The sequence below is a fragment of the Dicentrarchus labrax genome, unplaced genomic scaffold (genome assembly GCF_905237075.1).
Source record: "Dicentrarchus labrax unplaced genomic scaffold, dlabrax2021, whole genome shotgun sequence".
Classification (NCBI taxonomy): domain Eukaryota; kingdom Metazoa; phylum Chordata; class Actinopteri; family Moronidae; genus Dicentrarchus; species Dicentrarchus labrax.
Window position 1 is genome coordinate 28,706,754 of NW_026136715.1, and position 26,840 is coordinate 28,733,593.

At 39.9% G+C, this 26,840-nt stretch overlaps 1 protein-coding gene across 2 annotated transcripts; it reads left to right on the forward strand.

Annotated features, from left to right (window-relative positions):
- The first annotated feature begins 6,492 nt into the window (after positions 1 to 6,492).
- Positions 6,493 to 26,031, forward strand: LOC127377811 (voltage-gated potassium channel subunit beta-2-like). 2 transcript variants are annotated; one of them, XR_007887755.1, is made up of 15 exons: positions 6,493 to 6,607; positions 9,169 to 9,500; positions 11,037 to 11,080; positions 12,352 to 12,389; positions 15,681 to 15,760; positions 16,135 to 16,179; positions 17,711 to 17,755; positions 19,246 to 19,289; positions 19,428 to 19,514; positions 22,403 to 22,488; positions 22,830 to 22,950; positions 23,594 to 23,688; positions 23,850 to 23,903; positions 24,301 to 24,389; positions 24,952 to 25,045. XR_007887755.1 is itself a non-coding variant. In XM_051426068.1 (15 exons), exons 1-15 carry the CDS (start codon positions 6,557 to 6,559, stop codon positions 25,039 to 25,041), a joined length of 1,368 nt encoding a protein of 455 aa, XP_051282028.1. In that variant the 5' UTR covers positions 6,493 to 6,556; the 3' UTR covers positions 25,042 to 26,031. The 2 variants fall into 2 exon arrangements, 1 of the variants encoding a protein (XP_051282028.1); XM_051426068.1 differs by having other exon boundaries at positions 23,850 to 23,970; positions 24,952 to 26,031.
- Positions 26,032 to 26,840: the final 809 nt, after the last annotated feature.

Genomic DNA, 26,840 nt, shown 5'->3' on the forward strand with positions numbered 1-26,840 from the left:
CAAAACACATTTGAGCCTTATAAAGCTAACTTTTTTTGTCAACACACTGTTAAACTCTCAACTTTTGTCTGAGATTTTTCTTTTTCTGGAGTCATAACTAGCCTAGCTAGTGAGACTCAAGACCACCACTGTAATTGTTTGTTTAAATTTGATGTTAAGGCAAAATATAGAGGAAAAGGCTCCAGTTCAGATTGTAATGTATAATGCAAGTTTTAGTGGATGAAAATGGTAAAGCTGAAAATTTAGGGACTAGTTTTCCAGACATGGAAATGTCTGAAAATTAATTAAAACGACCAAAAATCCTGGAAATAGTCTATTTTGTCTTGGAAGTATGGAGTTCCACAAGGTTCTGTACTTGGACCAATTCTATTCACTTTATATGTGCTTCCCTTAGGCAACATTATTAGGAATCACTCCATTAATTTTCATTGTTATCCAGATGATACCTAGTTATATCTATCGATCAAGCCTGATGAAATGAATCAATTATCTAAATTACAAATGTCTTAATAAAGTATATATCTTCTTCTTCTTCTTCTAAGGACATAAAAACCTGGATGAGCTGCAATTTTCTCATATTAAACTAAAATTCTTGTACTTGGCCCGAAAAACTTCAGAGACTCACTGTCTAAAGATATAGTCACTCTAGATGGCATTAACTTGGCCTCTAGCACCACTTTCAGGAATCTTGGAGTTATCTTTGATCAGGACATGTAATTTAATTCCTACATAAAGCAGACCTCCATGACTGCCTTTTTTCATCTACGTAATATTACAAAAATTAGACACACCCTTTCACTAACGGATGCAGAAAAACATGCATTTGTTACCTATTAGAATATTGCTCAATTTGGCAAGATAATCTAAAAACCTATAGAAAGGCCCTCCGTAATGCCAGAGGAGCCTATTAGTCAACACTAATAGAAGAAAATAAGAGCAACCCCAGGTTCCTCTTCAGCACTGTAGTCAGGCTGACAGAGAGGCACAGCTCTATTGAACCACATATCCCCATACCCTTGAGTAGTAACGATTTCATGAGCTTCTTTTATAATACATTTATTACTATTAGAGAGAAAATTAATCACCAACTGCCATCAACAGTTATCAGTGGCTCTCCAAGTTCAGGAACTTTAACTAATTTAAAATCAGATATATATTTAGACTGTTTTTCTGCTATCGATCTTCATCAGTTAACTTCAATAATTTCTTCATCGAAGCCATCAACCTGTCTGTTAGACCCGATCCCAACTAGGCTGCTTAAAGAAGTCGTACCCTTAATTGGCACTTCTTTACTGGATATGATTAATCTTTCTTTATTATCAGGATATGTACCACAGTCCTTTAAAGTAGCTGTAATTAAACCCCTTCTTAAAAAGTCCACTCTTGACCCAGGGGTTTTAAGCAACCATAGACCAATTTCTAACCTCCCCTTCCTCTCTAAGATTCTGGAGAAAGTAGTCGCCAAAGAGTTGTGTGACTTTCTACATAACAATAGTTTATTTGAGGATTTTCAGTCAGGATTTAGAGTTCATCATAGCACAGAGACAGCTCTGGTTAAAGTTAATAATGACCTTCTGACTGCTTCTGACAATGGACTTGTCTCTGTACTTGTATTATTAGATCTTAGTGCTGCATTTGACACCATTGACCATGATATTCTTTTACAGAGACTTGAGCATCAAATTGGCATTAAAGGAACCGCACTAATCTGGTTTAAGTCATACTTATCAGATCATTCTCAGTTTGTACATGTTAACGATGAATCTTCCATAAATACTACAGTTAGTCATGGAGTTCCACAAGGTTCTGTACTTGGACCAATACTATTTACTTTATATATGCTCCCTTTAGGCAGCATTATGTAGGGGATACACTACTTTTTCATTATTAGTAGTATTTAATCACTAGTGATTAATAATACACTCGTAAATGGGGCACCACCTCCTTGTTTAGCTACTGGAATAATCCGGAGGAAATTATTCCGCCGATCTAATCAAATCAATTTTAAATCAATTTATTAAGTTTCAAAATCTATATTTAATCTCATATTTCTGAAGTAGTGATTTCTTTTACACGATTCATCGATTTCCCCGCATCAAATCAAACCTGCACCGACAAGGACATACGGTTATATATGTTTATTAACTAAACTAATGCAGAGTAAATAGCATGAAATGATAAACAAACAAATGACAACAAGTAACAGAGTATGTGGACAATATATGAATTATTACTATTAGGTGATTCAGGAGCGATGGTGGATTTTGCGATGCGGCAGTAAGTTTAAAATATTCCGAGAGTAAATTTTAGAACTGAGAGGCCCTAATCCAAAATTCTCTTAAACTTAAAAGATGGGAATCAAAGCTTATAGACAGACACCAGCTCTTTTTCATGTGTGTGAATCCGGCCGTGTACCGGAGAGTCAGCATACTTTGTTTGTAGATGGAACTTGGAAGGATTCCAGGTCCTTGGCTTTCAGCTCAACTGCGGCTTTGCATCACTGATCCAACAGGCCGAAGGAAGTTGCGTCTCGTCCCTGGTTCCAGTGGCAATCTCTCCAAAAGGCCCAGCGCGGTGTGTGCGCTAGTGAGCGTTGGGGGCACGGTGGCTGGAGAATAATGTCTTTGTCCGGCTGGAAACGTTTATACGTCTTCTTGAGCAGTCAACTACTGCGACGTCCTTCTGGCTGATGATGAATGTCTTAGAGTGGTTGGTCTTCAGCTTTGACTGTAAACTAATTCAGCTTCTTGTTTAAAAATAACTGGAGGATGAAACGCTAGCCTGGCGAATTCTCCAAGAAAGTCCAAGAATTTGATTAAATTCACTTTCTGTGAAAAGGCGACAATACTTGACGATAAGACTACAAAAATATAAAAGAAGAAATTCGTTTGTGTCTTTAGCTTTCAAAATAAAAGTACTTGAAAAGTACTTCAGCACGGCAAGTTATTACTTGATGAAAAATTAACACGTGTCGCAAACGAAGTAAAATAAAGTACGGAAATTAAAGAAAAAGTGCGAATAAATAACGAGTGGATACAAGAGAGAGAAGAAAAGCGAGAGCGAAGAGAAGAATGAAGAGTGACCGGAGTCTATCTCTTATAGCTTTTATTCTGGAGGCGGAACTGGACGAGAGGAGCTGACCGCGCGCGTCACTTCCTCTGGTGATAATTTGATATACGTAACTTTATCAACTTACTCCTATCGTGTTTTAAAGTTTCGAGATCATAATTCACCGTTCACAGAACCCACCATGACTTAATACATAGTTCACATGTTTTAACATCACATAACCGAAATTACTTAATGTAAAAGAAAAGTGGAACTGATTAAAATCATTAAATCATTAATCATTAAACACGCACATAAAACAGCACTGAGGGACTGTACATATTTCGTATAGTGCTAGCTTAATCCTTGTTATAACAAATATGTGTCAGGCATTTACTTATTGTATTTCTATACAGTTATCAAACAAAGTTCGTTTTGAAAGTACCTTACGCTATACCAGAACCTTACCAAAAGGTGGCACTGTGGCTCCATCAAACATTCACACATTTTACACATGATTTTGTAACTTAGTCCAATCTGATGACAGAAACATCAGACAAACATTACATTTGCGTCCTTCTCATGCTGGATGGCAATCTGTTAATTAGGAGGAGATGAAATTTTACCATAATACTCCAACAGAACTAAATCTATATCTGTGCAACTGCTGTTACTGCTTCCTAGATTGGAATGTCCACTATCAAAAGAAAACATCGTAATTTACACTTTAGAGGAAGGGGTGTCAGAATGCCAGATGTGGATTCCAGAGGAGTTTCTCTCTGGAGATGGACCTGTCAGACTAAAAGAGATGTAAACACATTTCAGGGATATCTAACCCTGATTTACAATCAAAAAGGCATTTCTGTTATCACACACGATCCACTTTAGGTGTAGGGTGTCGTTCTGATCTGTGGAGAAGTCAGTGTTCTGTTAAAGAGGATAAAACATATTGACACCTTAGAGATCCCATCTGAGAATCTGAAAAGAACCAGGCTCTCTGTGCAGGAGACTGTCGGCGCCACAGTCTCACCTCCTCCTGGGTCAAAAAGGTCAAAGGGAAAGAGGAGGCCTTGAAAACTCTCCTGGTGGAACATAATCAAAATAATATGATGATTGTTGAATTAAGAGACAGATAAAGCGTCTCTTGTAGAGGAAGACGAGGACAAGGTCCTACAATTATTAGGAATCACTCCATTAACTTTCACTGTTATGCAGATGATACGCAGTTATATCTATCAATCAAGCCCGATGAAATTAATCAATTATCTAAATTACAAACATGTCTTAAGGACATAAAATCCTGGATGACCTGCGATTTTCTGATGTTAAACTCAGAAAAAAACGAAATTCTTGTTCTTGGCCCCAAAAACCTTAGAGACTCACTGTCTAAAGATATAGTTACTCTAGATGGCATTAACTTGGCCTCTAGCACCACTGTCAGGAATCTTGGAGTTATCTTTGATCAGGATTTGTCATTTAACTCCCACATGAAGCAGACCTCTAGGACTGCCTTCTTTCATTTACGTAATATTACAAAAATTAGACACATCCTATCACAGACAGATGCAGAAAAACTAATCCATGCATTTGTTAGGCTGAATTACTGCAACTCTTTATTATCAGGTTGCCCCAATAAGTCCATTAAAACGCTCCAATTAATTCAGAACGCTGCAGCACCAGTACTGACAGGAACTAGAAAAAGAGATCACATCTCTCCTGTACTAGCTTCTCTGCATTGGCTCCCTGTAAAATGTAGAATAGAATTTAAAATCCTCCTCCTCACCTATAAAGCTCTTGGTGGCTCTTCTATCTTAAAGAGCTTACCTATTACCCCACTAGAACACTACGTTCTCTGAATGCTGGGCTACTTGTGGTTCCTATAGTCTCTAAAAGTAGAACAGGAGCCAGAGCCTTCAGTTACCAAGCTCCTCTCCTGTGGAACCAGCTTCCAGTTGTGGTTCGGGAGGCAGACACCCTCTCCACATTCAAGAGTAGGCTTAAGACATTCCTCTTTGATAAAGCTTATAGTTAGGGCTGGATCAGGTGAGTCCTGAACCATCCCTTAGTTATGCTGCTATAGGCCTAGACTATCGGGGGATTTCCCATGGTGCACTGAGCTCCTCTCTTCCTCTCTCTTTCTGCACTCATTCATGTTCCATTAATGCATGTTACTAACTTCACTTCTTCCCCGGAGTTCTTGTGCTTTCTCGTCTCGCAGGTTCTTGTCGATCCTGGTGGAGCCTCCTGCCATGGTCCTGCTAGATTGCCATTGCCAATACTGTTGTTGCTGTGCACCTGTCTGTCTGTCTGTCTCTTGCTCTCTCTCTCTCTCTGTCTCTCTCTCTCTCTCTCTCTCACCCCAACTGGTCGAGACAGACGACCACCCACCTAGAGCCGAAGGATCTGTCCTAGGTTTCTGCCTTATAACAGGCAGTTTTTCCTTGCCCTTGTCGCCAAGTGCTTGCTCATGGTGGTACTGTTGGGTCTCTGTAATTAATGTTTTAAAGAGTTCGGTCTAGACCTGCTCTATTTGAAAAGTGTCCTGAGATAACTTCTGTTATGAATTGACGCTATACAAATAAAATTTAATTGAATTGAATTGAATAAGCCTATTAAAAGAAGAAGTAAAGAGTGAAAGAATCAATTGCATGTACAGTTAACATCACTGCACTTGTATTTATCAACCACCAACAGTCTAACAATCTAAATTTGATGATTAATAACAGGCTGTATACATTTTCCGAAATGGACTTGACGCAAAATTCACTGTGTGTGGAAAGAAAAATGCTTGCTCTTGACTGACATGGGAGCTTATCCTATCAACAGTCGAGTTTCAAACAAAACACGCTGCTAGGTTAAGAATTTTCCAGGACAACATAGAGCATTTCATTGGAATCCATTTCAAGGTGTTTCCATGACTGTCTCTAAATTTACAGGTTTTCCAGGTTATCCAGGACGTGTGGAAACCCTGGCAACTACACCACCAGATGCCACAAAGTACTACACACTGGACCTTTAAAAAAACAAGATCGTTTGAGATTGTTAGAAATAGTAGTTGGAACAATTCAGTCTGACCTTGACATTAGTGGTGAGTAGGGACATTCCCAAATGTACACCTATGGCACTGTGTAGCCCAGTGTTAGTAGTAGTGGTTGTCCTCTTAATAAATACCTTTAGTTTGAAAAAATGTACATCACTGTTGAAACAAGCACAGTGACCGCCTTTTAGCTTGCTTTCTGATGTTACAGACAATCACAAGCTTTTAGTGCAGATGCTAGTTTTAGTACCAAGATAAATAATTTACTTGTGAGATTATTTCCTGGCCTCTGCAGTGCAGACAGTGTTGCTGATTGGGCTCTTTGTGTGCCGTGTGACCAAGTAGGAGGGAGTGGAGAGCCATATTAACTCCTCCACCAGCTACTTTTAAAGGAATCCAGTAGCCACTCTGCTTGACATTTAGGCTGAGTAAAACACATACTGCTTTATCTGGCCCACCCCAAGCTCTATCATGAGCAGTGTAGTCCAGAACCCATACATCGGCCGAACGCCTACCACTCGGGTGAGTAGTGTGGATGGATTGATTGATAAAGGGAGAAAAGGTTTGACATTGCATGAATATGCTGCTTATGTCTGGAGTACTAAAGGGAATTGTGAAAAGGGGAAGATCATGGTGGCCCAAGATAGTTCCACATCTGATTCTGTAATGTCTTTTTCTCTTGTCCTTTTTCTTTTTGAGACACAGTTGCTCTTCTGTTAGTTGCTAGATGATATGTTCTATCTTTGTCATCAGGATGTGGAAAGAGGGTCTTTAATTATTGAGTGCTTGGGGATTTTCTGGCATATGCGCTCAATCAGGTTGAGAAAATGTAGAGAGCAGAGATCGTACTCTTGATGTATTTGAATGTGAGGAAATGTAAAGTTATTATACAGCTGTATTGTTTGGGTTTATGAGCTTATGGAAATCTATTACAGTGTTTATTTTAAATAAATAGCACTTTTTAGGCTTGCAATATTATTTGTAAAAACAGGCAGAAAGGATTATTAAAAACTGCAATTGTTTTACTTGTACTGTGCTTAAACTAATATATAGGTAGTTCTGGCTGCATCTCTGGCCACATAACTCTATGTTACTCTGTGATTCAGTGACATAGTGTTACCTTACTTACCTTACAATAAAAGTAAATGCCATATTTTTCTTAGCTCATCCAGCAGCCAGTGACATCTTCAAGGTTGTTGTTTTTTGCAGTCTCACATGCAGAGATACTGGAATTCAGAGTTGGGGGTCCTCAGAGAAATTCAATTACGTAATGCTGCGCAACTCATGGTTTTTGCATTCATTTAATTTGGCCAAGATAATTTATATCAAATACTTATTCACAACATTTTACACCAGTTTTAGAATGTTTTCACCTCCGTCTCGAGAGTCACTATGAATGCATTTTATTCACATGATAGCAACTCTATTAGCTGGTATGGTCATGGTGAAAATGGTCATGTCTCTGTTTAGACTGACATCATTTGCTCATCTGGTGGTACGCCAAGGGTGGAGCACATCAAGAATCTTAAAGTTCGCATGAAACAAAAAGCAGAGTGCTGTTTACTTCCACATATTTACATTTCCTGTAAACAAACAGCTAGGGAGGGACCAATAGCACTGAATGTGTGTTACGTCCCCGCCATCAAACAGCTATAGCAGATCTATTAGCTGACTCTGCCGGACTGGGAGTTTCCAGTGAACAGTATGGTCAGTTTGGACCAAATACAGCATCCAATGCTGACAGGTCGGTTTGACAACAGGGAATATGGTACCGAGGTGGTTTTCTTGGCACTCCTGGCACCACTCGACTGAGTTAGCTAATGTTGCCTGCACAAGCTAACTAGATACCATTTGCGGCAGTTAGCTACTTTTAGCAAGGAGTCCATCAGGAAACCTCGGTACTGCTGTCTTCAAACTGTCCTCCGTCTGTCTCAGACTTTGTTCGGTCTTGGTCCGGTAATGTTCACTGGGAGGCTGCTGAGCCCAGTTCTGTTGCTTGCTGATGGCAGCTATAGCAGCAGTTGGCAGAGTTGAGGCAGAGCATGAAGAAATAATAAAGTTGTGTTTTTGTACAGTAATCAGTGAGGTCTGTCCCCGAGACACACACTGCTCCAGCAGAAAGCCATTCTGTTGCTAAAGTCTCAAGATTGATTGATGGGTAGATGTTATGATATTATTGGTTGAAATTGGTTGGTTCAAGCTTGCATGCATCACATTTTGTTTTACAGGTAGAAGAAATGATTTATTTTTCTTTCTTTGTTAAATAGGGGTACAATATGACAGGGGATATAACCTTAAGGGTTAAAGGCATTTTTTTATTCAATCTGGACTTTAAGCCTTGTGTTTGCATGGCTGGAACTGCACCTGATCTGCGTCAAAAATAACGTATGTTCCACATCTTCACTGTATACCTGCACTGCACGAGGCTCAGTTCCGCAATGATCTCCAAATCAATTCTGAATCCATCCTGGTAATACTGTATATGGCTTAAATTGTAATCAAATGGGTGCAGAGCTTTTGCTGGGCAGCACTGGAAAAATCTGTCGTGTAGGGGTACACAATGACCAGGGGTGATAGGGGAAGATTGCACAGGCAGAATCATCCTCCATATTTTGTCAATTTAGCAGAGAATCTTAAGTTAATTGTAAATGTGAGTTCTTAAAAGATCATCTTGTCTTTCAATTCTTCCTTCAGCAGACAGTGCTATGTCTCCACAAAGCAAATTATCCTCATGCATGCCACAATTCTACAGACGTCTACCCAGGCACCTAGTATGTGAGTATAGATCTTGCACTGTTTTAAACAGCATTTTCATGTGCATGTTCATCTTTCCATTCCACACAAAGAATTAACGCATCAGTCCATCACATACTTCACTCACCCATGCATGATTCAGTGTTTGTACTTGAATAATGCAGACAGCAGAGACAGAGCAGAGACCATGACACACAGATGTGATTATGTTACTAGCCAAGATGCACATGGCAGTTGGAAGGGCGGCTGTGGCATAGAGGCAGAGCGGGTCGTCCCCTAATCAGCCATGGTTTTCAGCCAGCTGATTTTGGTTTACCATCAACTTCTAGATGCCCAAGCCTGGGGGCGGTGGAGGGGTGCCTCCTGGGAGTCGAGACAGCAGTGGGATATGTCGAAGCAGTAGCATCAGCAGTGGGTCTGGAGGCAAGATGCTGTCCCTGTCATCCATGAACGAGAGTGTGCACAGTGGCCTGAGCTGTTTCTTGTCGGAGCAAGCACTGGAGCAGGAAGAAAAGCAGCAGCGCAGCAGCCAGTTAGCAGAGTTCCAACGTCTTAGAGAGGTTCGTGCTGCTGCCCAGCTCAAAAACCTGGAGGATTTCCTTAGGATGAACCATGTTTCACTCAGGGACAGCATATCATATGCCACTGGCATGGTCTACAGGTAAGATGTTAAATTCTCAAAGTGGCTAATATAAATATCCAACCAACCAACAAAACTACCAATTACAAGCAATTAAGGTAGGGATAACTCAACTTGAGTTGAGTTGCTTTTGCAAAATGACAGGAGGCTAACAAACATTTTATTTAAACATTAGGATTTTTCATGTGACAGAATTTTCAAACTTCAGAACTTCGAGGTTCATAAGCTTCTCTTTTCTTGTGGTACTAGCAGGTGGGAATGCTGCAGAGAAAGCTAGCATGTTTTGTGATGGCACCTGATATTAGCAACGCACTGGAATAAATGCACATAAATATGGTACTATCCAAGCTGGTGATATATTTATAATTGCCATGCAGACAATCACAGACTGGATCTTTGACAGATATTATTTTTTATAAAATTAAACACTGAGATTTAGGATTGATAAGAGATGTCAAGATAAAAGCAAAATGTATGAGTCCATTTGTCATTGAATTGTCTTTTTTCATCAACAAACGGCTCAAATTGTTACAATATATTTGGATTCTAAGAACATATATTACACCATTTAAACTGCATCACTTTAATCCCAATATGCCAGAGGTTCATGGATGCATAAACTCAGTGTTTTAGTTGACTAACCCTAAACCACAAAATAAACTATATGGTTCTCACAAAAGCAGAGAAGGTGGAATTTCTGTGGTTGGAATATACAGTTACATACTTTCAGGTGTAGTAGCTCCAGTAGATTCTATGGTATTAAGCAGAAGAACATGCATACGTGCAGCTGTTGGGAAAGCCAGGATAACTGAAAAAGCTAGGCTTGACCTAGTCTAGTCAGAGCATCCTGGCTTCATATGTTTCACATAGGCTAAGACAGACTGAGGTGGTGGGACTAGGTAAAGTCAGGTCTAAGTAATTTGGATAAATGCATGTTCTCGGCTTTCTTCAACAGACCACAATTTCAATCACAGTTTTACTGATGAAGACCATGAAAGTCAGTCACAGATTTACTGATGAAGACCATGAAAGTCAGTCACAGATTTACTGATGCTGAAGTAAAGAAGATGTATTAAACAAACTATATATAATGGAAGCTTATGATAAGCATATTATGTAAAAAAGGAAACACAGCTGCTGGCTGACTGCCTGAATGCATAAGTAGACTAAATATACATTTACATGAAAAAACATGAAATTAGTGTAACAAACACATTGGTTTCTGATGGCAGTGACAGCTGACTGAACAGATAGCTCCAGGATAGGGTTAATCAAGCCTGGCTCCACTTAATGAGGCACTTGAATAGAACAATCAATAATGTTTGTAGTGACATGTGCTTACTATAAAAAAGTAAAAATGGCTGCTGTGAAAAAGTCTTATTGTATACAATATAGACTGTATATGGTGGCAAATGAATTTAGTTAGTAGCTGCAGACACTGGTGAGGGCTATATAACCCTCTCACTTGCACTTTAATGATATATTAGAATATATTGATAGTATGATATATACATTATAATTTAATTTTCTTACTGGAATATGATTTTTTGTCAACAGAAATCTGGGAAAATCAGGGCTGAGGGTGTCCTCTCTTGGATTAGGTGAGTACAAGCCCATCTACAATGACTGCAAGAGCATAATATCTCTAGACAAAGGAACTGAAAAGCAGCAAATAAGTTCAAGTGCTTTTCAGTTTGCAGGTTAACATTTTTAAGCAACATGTTATTACTTCCAACTCATCAAAAACAGCTGCCTGGTCAGTGCTTCAAAATGTTACACTGTAGGTAAAAGGTCTGGCATTATTTGTGGACTCACAAGGCTCTGCAGTCAAGTGAGCAACAATAAATATGCAATGTCCAGTTAGACTTTCAAAATAAAGTCTTCATGATTAACATTGAAATAAAGTTAGCAAAAAAACAACAATATACATTTTTTTTACAGTTATTTACAGCTTGCTGCTGCACTGCTTCATCATCTCATAACTGCTAAATCAGCATTTACAACACAGATTAATGACAGCTGTGTAATTGGCCACTGACATTTAAAATGAGTGATCACAGATAAAGTTAGAGAAGCCAGAAGGTTGTCCTCCTAACTCTATAAGAAGTGTGTAGAATTCCAATTTCATTGAATTGACGATGCAAAATGACGATAATTAAGTATACTACTCAGTATCTAATATATAGGGAAGTGAGTGAGAGGAAGATGGATTCATTTCAGACGCAGTTTTAGAGTCTGTACCTGGAAGCCTAGCCTTCTGGAGGTATGCTGTGAACAGTATGCCTTTTTATCTGTCTGTGTCAAGTGTGATCCTGTGTGGGATACCGTATATGTACTTATATGTTCTGGGGCCCTTGTGTTGTATATGTATTTACATGTTCTGTGTCCTTTTTTTGTCTTTGTTGATGTCCTGAGCACACTGAAGCAAATCCCTAGCAACTTGCACTGAATTGTATGGCAATAAAGTATTGAATCTTGGAAGAGGAAAGGGATTTGGTACAGTTGAAACCAGTTGTGCCAAAAATAACAAATCATTTTAAGACATGCCAGATTATGCTCCGTTTAGGGGATTCACATTTCTGAAAATGAGATTGAGCAGCTTTGACAATTCTGAGCGAGAAGCCCTATAACTCACTGAAATTTTGTTACCCATTTCCTCTTGCCGACTCAAAATGTCTTCACTCATGCACAAATGTCATTCTGCTCTGACAGATCTATGCCTGCACACTCTCAAATGCTGGCTTGCAAACTGGACAATACTCAGATTTGTTTAATTTGTTGTTCTTTGTTCATTTTTAAAAGCACAACTAAAGAATCCCTGATCTTCTGCTGTAACACCCTCACAAACTGTAATCATTTTGTTTTTGTGCAGGCACGTGGGTTACTTTTGGAGGCCAGATAACGGATGAGGTAGGAGAGAACACCTGTGCATTCTCATGTAATACAGAGTAAAGTTTAACAGGGTGTAACAATGAGAAGAGAAGAGAGAGTAGTTCACCCAGTGAAATACATGGATTCATGTTTCTGTACTGACTGGGTGTTTGTATTGTCAGCAACAGGCCTTTCAAGACAAAGCAATAAACTGGAAAAATAGCAGTTTAGCTCAATATGAGCCAGATATTAATGTTTCAATGTAGTGTTCTTTGTGAAGACTAAAGCCCAGTTCAGACCAAAGATCGTTTTGAGTAAAACTGTCAGCTGGTGTAAAAAATGTGACACCAGGTCAAAAAATCACTCAAACAAGATAACTAATCCTAATCTTCACTCCGCTGTGTGAAGATATGATATGTTCACAATATGAAAAAAATCCTTTCAAAATGCAGGAAAATGTATTACATGTTGCATTCATGCTGTTTATTATAACAGATTATTACAAAATGTGGGTGTTGTTACATGATAGAGTGAAAATGTCATACATTTATTACATAAATAATGCTGTGATATTGTGTTTTTACATATGCTGTTCACACCTGTGAAGATGACATTGCATAAACATTATGCAATTGATTTTAGAGCTGTTACTTCAAGTGCCCAGCGGAAAAATCAGTACATTCAGATCTGCCCTCTTAGATTGATGCCCCATGGTAGATAAAACACAATAAAGTGCCCTGTAAGGTGCCCTTCCAGTGGACAAAATGTGGTAAAGTACCCTCTAGGGCAGTGGTTCTTAACCTGGAGCAACTCTCATTCTCCTGAGGCAAACCATTAAATTAACAAAATAAAATGACAAAAATCAGCCAAGAAACAAACAACCAGTGATAGCTGATATATCCGCTCTAATACATGGTTATCAGAACATGCCCTTCTTTTGCATCATGGTCCCTATCATGCTACATCTTTCAATTTTCAATACAATTCAATTTCATTTGTATAGCACCAATTCATAACAGAAGTTATCTCAGGACACTTTTCAAAAGGGCGGCTGTGGCTCAGAGGCAGAGTGGGTTGTCCCCTAATTGGAAGGTTGTTGGTTCGATCCCCCTGCCATGTGTCGAAGTATCCTTGAGCAAGATACTGAACCCTAAATTGCTCCCGATGCACAGCATCGGTGTGTGAATGAATGAGTTAGTTTCTGTCCGATGGACTTTGCCATCGCTGTGTGAATGTGGGACTTTGCCATCGCTGTGTGAATGTGGAGAGGGTGTCTGCCTCCCGAACCCAAACTGGAAGCTGGTTCCACAAGAGAGGAGCTTGGTAGCTGAAGGCTCTGGCTCCTGTTCTACTTTAAAGACAATTGGAACCACAAGTAGCCCTCAGAGAACGCAGTGTTCTAGTGGGGTAATAGGGAACTATGACCTCTTTAAAATATGAAGGGGCCTGACCATGAAGAGCTTTGTAGGTGAGGAAATCCTATTCTGAATTTTATAGGGAGCCAGTGCAGAGAAGCTCATACAGGAGAAATATGATCCCTTTTCCTAGTTCCTGTCAGTACTCATGCTGCAGCACTCTGAATCAATTGTAGCGTCTTAATGGACGTATTGGGGCAGACTGATAATAAGGACTTGTAGTAATCCAGCCTAGAAGTAACAAATGCATGGATTAGAATTTAAAATTCTCCTCCTCATCTACAAAGCTCTTCATGGTCAGGCCCCTTCATATCTTAAAGAGCTCATAGTACCCTATTACCCCACTAGAACAGTGCATTCTCTGAATGCAGGGCTACTTGTGGTTCCTATAGTCTCAAAAAGTAGAACAGGAGCCAGAGCCTTCAGTTACCAAGCTCCTCTCCTGTGGAACCAGCTTCCAGTTGTGGTTAGGGAGGCAGACACCCTCTCCACATTCAAGAGTAGGCTTAAGACGTTCCTCTTTGATAAAGCGTATCGTTAGGGCTGACCAACCCTTAGTTATGCTGCTATAGGCCTAGCCTATCGGGGGATTTCCCATGGTGCACTGAGCTCCTCTCTTCCTCTCTCTCTCTCTTTCTGCACTCATTCATGTCCCACTAATGCATGTTACTAACTTTACTTCTTCCCGGGAGTTCTTGTGCTTTCTCGTCTCACAGGTTCTAATAGTTCCTGGTGGTGCCTCCTTCCATGGTCCTGCTTGACTGCCATTGCTAATATCACTGATATTATTGTTATTATTATTATTAATATTATTATTACTACAGTTACTATTATTACTATTGTCACTGCTCATTGTCCCCCATCGTTGCTGTTGTCATCGTCGTCATCTTCTTCATGTTCATCATCATCAGTCACTACTATTAGTGTAGTAGTTGTTGCTACTGTTGTTGCTGTGCAACTGTCTGTCTGTCTGTCTGTCTGTCTGTCTGTCTCTGTCTCTCTCTCTCTCTCTCTCTCTCTCTCTCTCACCCCAACTGGTCGAGGCAGACAACCACCCACCTAGAGTCAAAGGGTCTGTCCTAGGTTTCTTCCTCTTAATAGGCAGTTTTTCCTTGACCCCGTCGCCAAGTGCTTGCTCATGGTGGTACTGTTGGCTCTCTGTAAATGTTATAAGGAGTTCGGTCTAGACCTGCTACATTTGAAAAGTGTCCTGAGATAACTTCTGTTATGAATCGGTGCTATACAAATAAAACTGAATTGAATTGAATTGAATTAAATTAGTTTTTCTGCATCTGCCTGTGACAGGATGTATTTAATTTTTGTAATGTTACATATATTAAAAAAGGCAGTCCTAGAGGTTTGCTTTATGTGGGAATTAAAGGACATGTCCTGATCAAAGATAACTCCAAGCTTCCTGACAGTGGTGCTGGAGGCCAAGGTAATACCATATCTAATAATATAGTAATAACTATATCTTTAGACAGTGAGTCTCTGAGGTGTTTGGGGCCAAGTACAAGATTTTCAGTTTTTTTCTAAGTTTTACATCAGAAAATTGCAGGAGATGCAGGTTTTTATGTCCTTAAGACATGCTTGTAATTTAGATAACTGATTAATTTCATCAGGCTTGATTGATAGATATAACTGGGTATCATCTGCATAACAATGAAAGTTAATGGAGTGATTTCTAATAATGTTGCCTAAGGGAAGCATGAAGTGAATAGGATTGGTCCAAGCACAGAACCTTGTGGAACTACATGACTAACTTTAGTGTTTATGGAGGATTCATCGTTAACATGTACAAACTGAGAACGAATCTTTAATGCATGATTTTATAATTATTGTTAATAATTATGTTGATTACCCATATTTCCAGCCGTTTCACTCATCTTTATCATCTAAAATTTTGCCGTTAAAGGTGGCAGAGGAGCTGATGACTTTGGCATACGAGAATGGAATCAACCTGTTCGACACAGCTGAAGTATATAGTGCTGGGAAGTAAGTGTGGCTTGAAATTGTCAATTCATGTCTCATAACCACAAAACCTGTGTGGTTAATTCATTTCAGAAAAGATTGTAAGTTAAGTAACATACAAATAACATGAGTACATTATGTAAGTTAAAGAGGGTGGGTTAAAGTCCTGTGTTTGTTTGAGGCATCCATCCACCCCCACCACCTCTCTATGTGACTTTCTCACTCTTTATACTACCTCACCTGACTTCATGTCAGGTAATTAAGAGGTACCTTCAGCGTCATTATTTAAAGCGGAAAATAAAATAAGTTTGTCTTTTTTCAAACTACAAAAGACACAACAGAAAGAAAGATAACATCAAAACCCTCTTTCTCCCTCTCTCTGTCTGCTCCTTTCCCAGGGCTGAAGTTGTCTTGGGAAGTATCATAAAGAAAAAAGGATGGAGGTAGAGCTTTCATATTTTCTTATGTGCAGACTACGAATCTTAAAACGAGCAGTATGATATATAAGGCTCAGTTGAAAACTTTATATACCATTACGTATTATTTCGTATTAATGTATACCATTACGGTAAACATTGCCTGACTAGCACATTTATTGTGATTAAACTGGTATTCAGTGTCATTGCTCTGTAAGACAATTTACTTAAGAATTTACTTTATTTACTTTTCTTCACAGAAGTGAACCAAATGCAGAGATATAGGCCGACTGTGGTATTTTTTAGGTTTTCTTACATGACTTAAAATCAAGAGGGCCTCATGAAAGAAGCTTTTTATTGTATTATTGTATTACTTTATTAATCCCACAACGGGGAAATTCCCTTGTCACAGCAGCATTTTACGTGAAATAAATAAATACAGATATAAAAAAAAACTATGGGAAAGTGGTAAAGCTATGGTATGGTGGTAATGGAAAAAGGTGGAAAAACAGAAACTACAACATCCTGATCTGTAGCTGTGGCAGCAACGGCCGAGGGAGGGATGTACACAGTTACAGCAATATTACATGAAGGTGAACTCACACCAGCTGACAAAGTCTCTGCACAATGCTCTCTCAGAAACGCATCCAACAAGGCTGTGTCGAGACTGGTGTGGGGTGTGGGTTGTGGGTAGCTGGGGAGGGTGAGGGGGGAGACTGTACCTGGGGGACCTGTGCGCAGAGACCTGTGCAGTGTTGGGCCTATACTGTGGTCTGTTGGGGATAGTTTTGTGAACCTAATGGGTGTGGCTGGATGTGTTGAAGATGGGAGAAAACATGCCTCACCATGCCGGGGGGGGGGTCCCCCAAAAAAAAAAGGGTGGGGGGGGGGGGGCAGGCTAATTAACAGTTCCAAGTCTCTTGTGCAGAGTTGCTCCTTTTTAACACTGATGTATCCCAGGTGGCACCATCTTTCATTCACAAACACAGCGATGCCTCCTCCCTTCTTCTTACCACGCTCTCCGTTGCTTTCCTGTCCGCCTGTACAACTTGAAATCCGTCCAGGGTGACGTGTGAGTCAGGAGAAAGTTCACTCAGCCACGTGTCTGTGTAGCACATGAGGCTGCATTCCCGGTACTCCCTCTGCAGCCGGATTAACGCCGTTAGTTCTTCCATCATGTAGGGGGCCATCTTTTCCGCTGTCTGTGCTTTACTCCTGCTCTGGCGACCCCTAGTGGGGGTCCCGACCCCCAGGATTGGAACCACTGTGCTGCTGAACACTCCATAAGTCTTCACTTTTTGCTCAGGTCTCCAATAACAATTGAGCCTGTCAGAACCTCAGTCAACTTTCTCCTTTCCTGTACTTAGATAAGCTATGTGCTAGGCTCTCTATATTGAAAAGCCAAACACATTTCATCCGTCATTAATGATGGAAATTAGCTAGTTGTGTTGAAATAGGCAATGTGCTTGATACTATTTTAATCTTTTTGTATGTTTGAAATATATGGTTTACAGGTGTCATTCAGTCTGATTTCTACTTTGTATGTTTTGACATGCAGTCGTTCCAGTTTAGTTATCACCACCAAAATCTTCTGGGGCGGAAAGTATGTATACTTTTTTTTTCTCCTTTCTCTCTGTCCCTCCTTTCTCTCTTTCTATGATGAATGAATAATGAGTTGTAGCTCCCTACTAGCCATAAGCTAAGGTATTGGAAGGATGCACTAAGGTAACATTGAGGTAACATTTAGGGTGACCAGACGTCAAAGAATTTGGGACAGTCCCGAATAACCACCAGTTGTCCTGAAACCCAAATCCTGTCTTGTCAACCCGATTGTTACGTGTCACCGATGCAATGTGCAATGTTATAGTAATACATAATGTAAAAAAGCTGTCTCTGTGCTGTGAACAGTACAGTATAATAAAGTAAAGCAGAAATAGACCATATTACAAAATACAGTAAAAATACAGTATAAATTACAGAAATATAGCAACTGGCTGGCAACCATGCTGCTAGTAACTTACTGTAGTATACCAGGACATTTTTAGATCAGTTCAAATTAATTATTTCACCTGTGCGTAATGGTTCATATGTGACACGTTTTATTAACCCTTATAGGTGGCTAAGTGACCACACCCACCCTCAACTGCCATGTACTGAATTTCACCCATCTCCATCTGGTCATTCTAATACCATTACATGTAATATATTCTAGGCCATTTTATTATTCTCCAATAAAATTCAAAACAGTCATCATAACTGAATATCTCCATGACTTGGAAACTCCTGTCAGTCAAGGGACATATGGATCATTACATTTTGTAGATTTTTGTGAATTTATGCACTTACTCTTTTACTCCTGCAAGGAGGGGCAGGTTTAGTATAATGGGCTCCTGACTCAGAATTTAGTTTCTGTCTTTGAATATCAGTTGGGACGGGAGTCTGAAACATCAGATTGCTCATCAGACACTCAGGCTCAGCAGATTCTTTTTTTCTCCGAAATTACACACAGGAACCTCAATTTTTTGGAGCTTGTGTGGTATAGGAAAAAAGATAATATAAAAACAAATCAAAGTAAACCCAAAACACAACCAAACCAAAAACCTGCTGGCTGGGAGAGAGAGAGAGAGAGAGAGAGAGAGAGAGAGAGAGAGAGAGAAAACCAACATTTACAGCTCCCTATATAGCCTAACAATCAGGAGGACCAATCTGCAGGAGTTAATTCAGGTGTGGCTTTTGTGAATTAAATATTCCGCTGTTGAAATTTAATTCTGGTCCAGTTTGTGTTAACGCTGACTTTTTAAAAACAGACCAAGAGGAGTAAACATGAAGTTATACAGACTGACAGGTAACCTATTGGTGACTCCAAGAATTAAAGTTGAATTGTGATACACCAAAAGATTCACATTGCAAACCAGAATTCTTTTTTAGAAAGACAGCGATTTAAATTTAGATACATCATAGAATGTAGTTCTGTGCTTTGTGCTTACATGTATTTAATATAGCAGTGACCAATATAAAATCTGAATTCTATACACCCTTTGAAATCTTCTATATTTCAAACCTTGAGTTCTGAAAAAGATGTTTGTTTTTCAGAGCAGAAATGGAAAGAGGATTGTCAAGAAAACATATAATCGAAGGTAAGCTCTTTAGCTACCACTGTGAATTTTGTCATGGCAATAAAAATACATTTAGCTGCATGTGTCACCATAGCCGCCTAACATCAGCATGCTTTTATGTGATAATACAATAAATATGAAATTATCTTTGTAAAACAGGTCTAAGGGCATCACTACAGAGACTTCAGCTCGAGTACATAGACGTGGTTTTCGCAAATCGACCAGATCCCAACACACCTATCGAAGGTGGGAAGATTACTTTCCCTGGGCTAATTAAATCAAGTTTGAAACATAAGACATGAACAGCTGTTTCGATTTACAAATGCACTATTACATATAAAGTACAAATATTACCACAGCCAGTAAACTGGCCTCATCTTGTTTCTCTTTGCTCTGTTAGGAAATGCTAACAGCCATCATAGCTGATATGCAGAGGCTCTATTTTCATGAAAAATGGTGTGGAACATGACACATGTTTGTGTGTGCCATCTCCAGTCCATGCATTTACTCTTTTACTCCTGCAAGGAGGAGCAGGTATAGGGTGATGAACTCCTGACTCAGAATCTTGAAGAACAGTTGGCACAGGAGCCTTAAACATCAGCTCGCTCATCAGATACGCAGACTCTGCATCTCCAAAAGTCAGTAACTTGGAAACCAGAACATAGTGATTGTCATGAACCAGCTCTAGACAAACCAAGGGAGACCACACTAATTAAGGTTTAAAGCAAAACAAATATATGTGACCAATATTCAATTCAATTCAATTCAATTCAATTTTATTTGTATAGCGCCAATTCATAACAGAAGTTATCTCAGGACACTTTCAGATAGAGCAGGTCTAGACCGAACTCCTTATAACATTATTTACAGAGACCCAACAGTTCCCACCATGAGCAAGCACTTGGCAACAGTGGCAAGGAAAAACTTCCTCTCAAGAGGCAGAAACCTCTGACAGACAGATGTGGCGAGAGGAGCCGGGGATCAAACCAACAACCTTCCGATTAGTGTACTCTTCCTCTGAGCCACAGTCGCCTGTACAGTACTGTACTGTACTGTACTGTACTGTTTAACTAATCTCTAGTATGTGTACAACCACGTACATGGCTGCAGCCATGCATCATATATTTTGTTGTGACCAGCAGGCCTATGTCGCAGATAGACATACAAGTCTAACTCCACTGACAGACAGTAAACCATGATGCTTTTTTTTCTCTGCATATTCCTTAGTCTTGGCATTTACTCTTTCAGTCTTTGCTGATGAACTGCAAGCCAGCGGAGTTTCTTCTCTCCTGCTTTGTAAGAAGTTTACAGGTAGTTTGGGTTCCACCCCTCAAGCCAATAAGGTTTACTTGAAGGGGTGTACATAAGACTGACATGACACCTGTCATGAACATAGATAGGTAGATATTATATATATATTTTTCCTTTCCAGGAAATTTTTTGTTGCGTAATGCTATGGCAGAAGGTTTGTCCCTTCTGCCATAGCAAGCTCGTTTACAGGCTAGTGTTCTGTATCTGTGCCCGAATGGGAGCAGTGTGAAAAATTGATTGAGGGGTGCCTGGGGTTGTGTGCTCTGTGTGTGATGGCTTTGCTTTTGAGGTCTGAGAGGTTGGGACTAGGGAGACCAATAATTTTGGAGGCGCGTTTGTGATGTGTATGAGTTTGGTCCTATTGGAGGCAGCTAGCATGTCAAAGAAACAGGGGAAATGGTAAAGGGAATGGGTCGTATTATACTTTTATAAAGCAACAGCAGAAGGTGGGGGGCAACAGAGAGAACATTGAATGTGTTGTTCAAAGCTCAGTGTATTGTCCAGAGTGAGTTCAAGGTATTTGAAGCACTCCACCATCTCAACAGCTTCATTATTGATGCTGTTGGTGGAGTTGTGCTGGAAGTGTTAAATAACAGTTCATTTTTGTGACGTTCAGCTGCAGATAGTTGTCTGTGCACCACTGGGTGATGTGGGAGATGGAGTCTAGAAGTCTAGAATTTGATGTATGGGGTGATAGGTGAGGGTCTGGAACAATCATTGGTGTAGAGGGTAAACAGGAAGGGACTGGGGATACAACCTTGTGGGGCTCCGGTGTTGGTGATGATCGTAGAGGATGTTACAGTGCCCACTCTGACGGTTTGTGGTCTGTCGCTGAGAAAGCTGTATACCCAGTGGATGAGTAGTTGGGGGACGTTGAGGTGGTGGTCTTTTTTATGACAACTTGACATTAACCTAGATAGCATTGTCTTGGTTATGACAACTTGACATTAATGAAGACAGCAATGTCTTTATTAAGACAACTTGACAATACTGAAGACAACAATGTCTTTGTTACAAAAACTTGACAATAACCAAGACAATTGCCTTGATCTGATAATTTGACAATAATCAAGGAAACATAACATGCCATGGCAGATCTAATTATCAAACTCTTTAGTTTTAGTTGTTACATTATTTAATTATTTACATTATTTCTGTCACATGTGGTTAATTTTGACAGTAGTTGTCCATTATACTGACCATTATAAATGTGTCATGAATATTCCGTTGACCTCAACTACAGTGATAGTTTTATTTCACTGTCCAAAGCTTTTATAAAAAGTGTCATGAATAATTAATTTCATCTCAGGTAAAGTGCTAACATTTGGACTTTTACAGTACTATGATGATGAGTTTTCTCACGGACAGATGGCTAACTTTACTTGTTGCTGCAGGCTAACCGCTAGCTAACAGCTGCTAAGTGTTCATAAGCTGTCATATTAGCTGACTCAGCCCTGGAGTGCCAGAAACCAACCCGGCATGAAAACCAGCTTTGTATTCCCTGTCAAACTGGCCACCATCGGTCCCCAAGGCTGTGTTTATCTGGCCCAACCATGTTCAACGACTGACAGAGTGCTATTTGATTCCACATGTTGCTACATACTGCCCGATTGGTATTAGGCATGTGCAGACGTCACTGTGCATACGCAAACAACTACATATATGTGCACAATCGCACATACACACAGCACCTTGCAATGCATATTATTTATGTTATGTAAAGTTTTGTATTTATGCTATTCCTTGTCCTTCTCATAGTTTTTGTAGTCTGTCTGATGATTGTTGAAACTTTGTAACTTAGCTTATTTGGGCTGTGTTGGTAGAGACGGTGAGGGCAATGACCTATGTGATCAACCAGGGGATGGCCATGTACTGGGGGACTTCACGATGGTCTTCCATGGAGATCATGGTGAGTTTACACACGTCTTAAAATAGCCAGTAAATGTATTTAGTTCCTTGAAACCAAGATTCAACCCACTACTTGAGATGGTGGCAGGTCGAAATTATATTAACAGGTCAAGGGATGCCAATGTTTGTGTTCTCCATCTGTTTGGGTCCACCACATTTCCACATTTAGATTTTTCTAAAGATCCTTGGGTCTATCAAAGATCGGGTTTCTTTTTTTGAAAATGAACTGGTGAACACTGGGTTCTGGTAGGGTCTGGATTTTTATCAGGTCAAAAATTTTGGACATGTGAAGACTTGTAGGGTGCAGAACTGTTCAGCTATTGTTCATTGTGTTAACTGCAGGAGGCATACTCTGTGGCACGACAGTTCAACCAGATCCCACCCATCTGTGAACAGGCAGAGTACCACATGTTCCAGAGGGAGAAGGTTGAAGTGCAACTCCCTGACCTCTTCCACAAGATAGGTCAGCAGCTATTAATTACAATAATGAGGAACTCATTTTCTTAATTAGTATTATATATTAGTATGTAAGTCGTATTTTTCAGAACTGCTTTTAATGATTAATTAATTGTTGAGTGTGGTAGATATAGCTATAATTCCTTAGTGTGTTGTTTTTATTACCTTTTCTTTTCCTTATTAACTTATGTAAAGTGTCTCTAAGTTTCTTGAAAAGCACTCTATAAATTAAATGTATTATTATTATTATTATTATTATTATTATTATTATTATTATTATTATGTAATTTGCTAGTAAGATATTGAATGAGTGGTGCTAATGGCCATTTTTGGCGGGAAAAAAAGTAGGTTGCCATTTAGTGTTAATTTTCTTTAACCTTAATCCTAGGTACCCTCGTACATCAGGGGTAAACTTTTTGTCATATTTCATGGGTGCTTTATTCTAATAATATTTCTTTATGACTTTGTCAATCATTTTATTCCTCCTACTTTATTAAGGGCCACTGGATTCTTTAAATTATATTTAAACGTAATATTTAGTTTAAATCCTGATGGTCCACCACATTGTAACACTGCAAAACATGTAATTGAGCAATAGAACTTTAATGTGTGAGATTTGGTCCATTACAAGAACTGTTCTGGGCATGCAGGCATTGGAGCTATGACATGGTCTCCACTGGCCTGTGGGATCATCTCAGGGAAGTATACCAGTGGGATCCCCCTTTACTCGCGTGCTTCACTTAAGGTAACACTACTTTTCCAATTATTCTGCCAGACGAAAAATACAATATTAGCAAGCAAGTAAATATATTTTAACACTAGATATTGGCATTCAGGGTTGGGTACAGTACTAGAATGCCTGTCTTGCCTTTAGCCTGGAGCTCTGTATTCTGTTTTCTGCAACAGGGGTATCAGTGGATGAAGGACAAGATCCTGAGTGAGGAGGGGCACCGTCAGCAGGTGAAGCTAAAAGAGTTGCAGGCAGTTGCTGAGCGACTAGGCTGCACTCTGCCCCAACTGGCTATTGGTAAAACTGAACTGTAATTTGTTGCTCTGCCTTCACGTCTATCATGTCCTACTACATAGTAGTCCATGTTTTTTGTTGGAATATCTGATGTCTCTGTCATGATAGCTGTATTAAAATTGCATACAGATACATATATATTACAGCAAATTTTATCCATGGTTGATTTCGTGTTCCATTTCTATAATGCCGTATTTTATTCCCTATGTATTGTGTAAAGAGTGAGAAATCCTTATCAGCCATTCATGAAACATGCAAGCCACGACCTCACTCTTTGCCTTCACACAACAATGGCTGCATCACCTATTCTTCCTGTGTTTTTAATTCCCACAGCGTGGTGCCTGAGGAATGAAGGGGTGAACTCTGTCTTGCTGGGAGCTTCCAGAACTGAGCAGCTGATGGAGAATATCAGAGCAATACAGGTAAGAAAACATACAGGCAGCATGTGTAACCACTTTAATTGTTTATGAACCACAGCCAAGACTCAACAGTACCAAACTGTCTTGGGTCAGTATTTGGATTGCTTTAGGTTACAAAATAAATATTGATGTTGTCTCTGTGACGTCACCCGTAGGTTTTTTGAAAAGCCATTGTGAAGCTCAGTGTGGTGGCTTTGGCTGTCATCATCTTGACAGTGCCTGATGGGAGCTGAGGCAGGTCAAATGCTCGCTATACCCACTATTGCCAATAGGTGCCAGAGCTCCTTAGCACCCATGGAATTCTCACTGAAGCCCAGGATCAGCAGATGGATAAAGTCTTCTTGGGCCAGTTGTTTGTGCTACAACAGTTCAAATGATAGCTTTCACAAAAGCAAAAATTACCACAACGAAACAGGCAAACACACCTTAGTTCTTTGTGGCACTCAGAAGTAAAGCTCTGCCTCTAATATTAGGCTGGCAAGTAAAAGCCTGGTGCTCTCTGTAGTTGAAATAAATGAATAGTTTGAGAAATTACACTCATTCTTCTTCTCTTCTCATTCCACAGGTTCTTCCGAAGTTATCGATGTCCATTGTATCAGAGCTGGATAACCTCTTGGGAAACAAGCCCTATAGTAAAAAAGACTACAGATCGTAGAAGCACCAGCGATGAACTGCCCCTTATCCTGTTTTTGAAAAAGATGCCTATAAAATGGAATCTCTTTCCAAAAGACATAAGCCCGAAAATGTGCCATTTCTCATTTCACCTATCTTTCTACTGTCTTGATCACATTTTCACTTAATGCAACTTAATGATATCAAGTTCTACAGCATGCAATACTTATCCTAGTAGTTTGAACATAACTAACCTTCAATAAAGAGACAAACAAAAACAAAATGAAACACTTTGTGCTAATCAGCTGAGCCACTGAGGCACTAAAGAAACAAGCTAACTGTTGAGTTGAGCAGCTTAGTGTGCTGGACCAGGATTTTTCACTGACTACAGATTGTGGCTTCAGCATGTCGTAGACATATGCATTGGAAGATTTTTTGAGCTGGGGGTGCTACTTTATTGACGATGACTGCCATTCTCCAGCGCCCAACAACTGAAGCTGTCATTTTAATATACAAGAACATGCTCTTGTAGGATTATGGATTGTGCAGGGGTGCTTCTCTTTGAATTTCAGTGTCTGGTAACAATATAGCAACTATCCCAGATTTCACAGACATTCACAGACATTATAGACAGTTCTAATCTCAGGAGACATGGTTATGGCTGGCTGAACGCAGGTTTCACTTCAAGGTTGTTGGTTTTACTCTGATACTCATAGTGTCCACAATCCAGCAGGGGTTGCTGCAGCACCCTCAGCACCCCACTTCCATGGTTGCAGATAACTTAACAAATTGATTTTGTTGAATATGCAGAAATGAATGTCCATTACATTCAAGCCAAACACAATGCCTCTTAAACCTATCACCGCCAGGTCAATCTCTGCATTTCGCAGTGTATTTGAAAATCTAGAGTTTGTGGAAACTCTCCCCCGGTTCTATTCCAACCTGCAGCCCTTTCAGTCTGCAGTTGGCAATTCATAGTTCACCTGTTCGACAAAATCCTCCATCCTCCATTATTCCTTGGCCCCAGGGTGTTTCCAGCTGGGGGGAAATCTGATTGGCTACCCCAAGTGCCATCACCTTATGCTTACTTCTTCGACTCCACACTGTCTTTAAGTGGCTGTACCAGGCTCCGCTTTAATGCTAAAGTGAAGACACTGGTATCAAATGAATCTAGATTATCTAAAGCATGGGTTCTATGGATACCCACAAGTCTTCCCTTTACAGACATGGACACAATTTTTCGGTTCCGGTTCCGGTCTAGAGGGGATGGAAACTTAGAAAGAGAGCTCTCGACAAGAATTAATTAAAACTGCCCCAACATGAATTAACAAACCAGCAAAGTACACGAAAACAAGGGAGATGGGGCACAAATGATGTCCAAAAAGAACAGGAGAGGTAAAAAGTAAATTATCGAACAAGTCGAAGACAACGAGATGCAACTAACAGAAGAAGCTAACGTTAGCCCTCCTGGGGCTAGCCGAGGCGCCTCCCCCGCTCCTAGTTACGATGGGGCTGGGACAGAGAACGAGGACGAACCGGTAAGCTTGATGTTGATACTGGAAGAAGAACTAAGAGGCGTTGGGAAAGAGGTGAAAGAATTTCGAAAAGACACGAAAACACAACTACAGGACATCAGAGGAGAGCTGGACAAAACCAACGCAAGGCTCAACGAAGTGGAAACCAAGGTCGCTGGGCATGAAGATAAGCTCCAAAGTACAGATGAGATATTATCCGAGATGATATCAACACAGGAAAAGCTTCAATTAAAACTGACATCGTTGGAGGTCTACTCGAGGAGGGAGACGCTCAGACTATACGGGGTCCCGGAGGGAGCGGAATCAG

Excerpts from the sequence above, each read along its gene's own strand:
- LOC127377811 (XM_051426068.1), top strand. The coding sequence starts at position 6,557 with ATGAGCAGTGTAGTCCAGAACCCATACATCGGCCGAACGCCTACCACT. Across the intron at positions 23,689-23,849 it reads ACTCGCGTGCTTCACTTAAG|GGGTATCAGTGGATGAAGGA; the intron begins GTAACACTACTT and ends TTTCTGCAACAG. Across the intron at positions 23,971-24,300 it reads TCTGCCCCAACTGGCTATTG|CGTGGTGCCTGAGGAATGAA; the intron begins GTAAAACTGAAC and ends TAATTCCCACAG.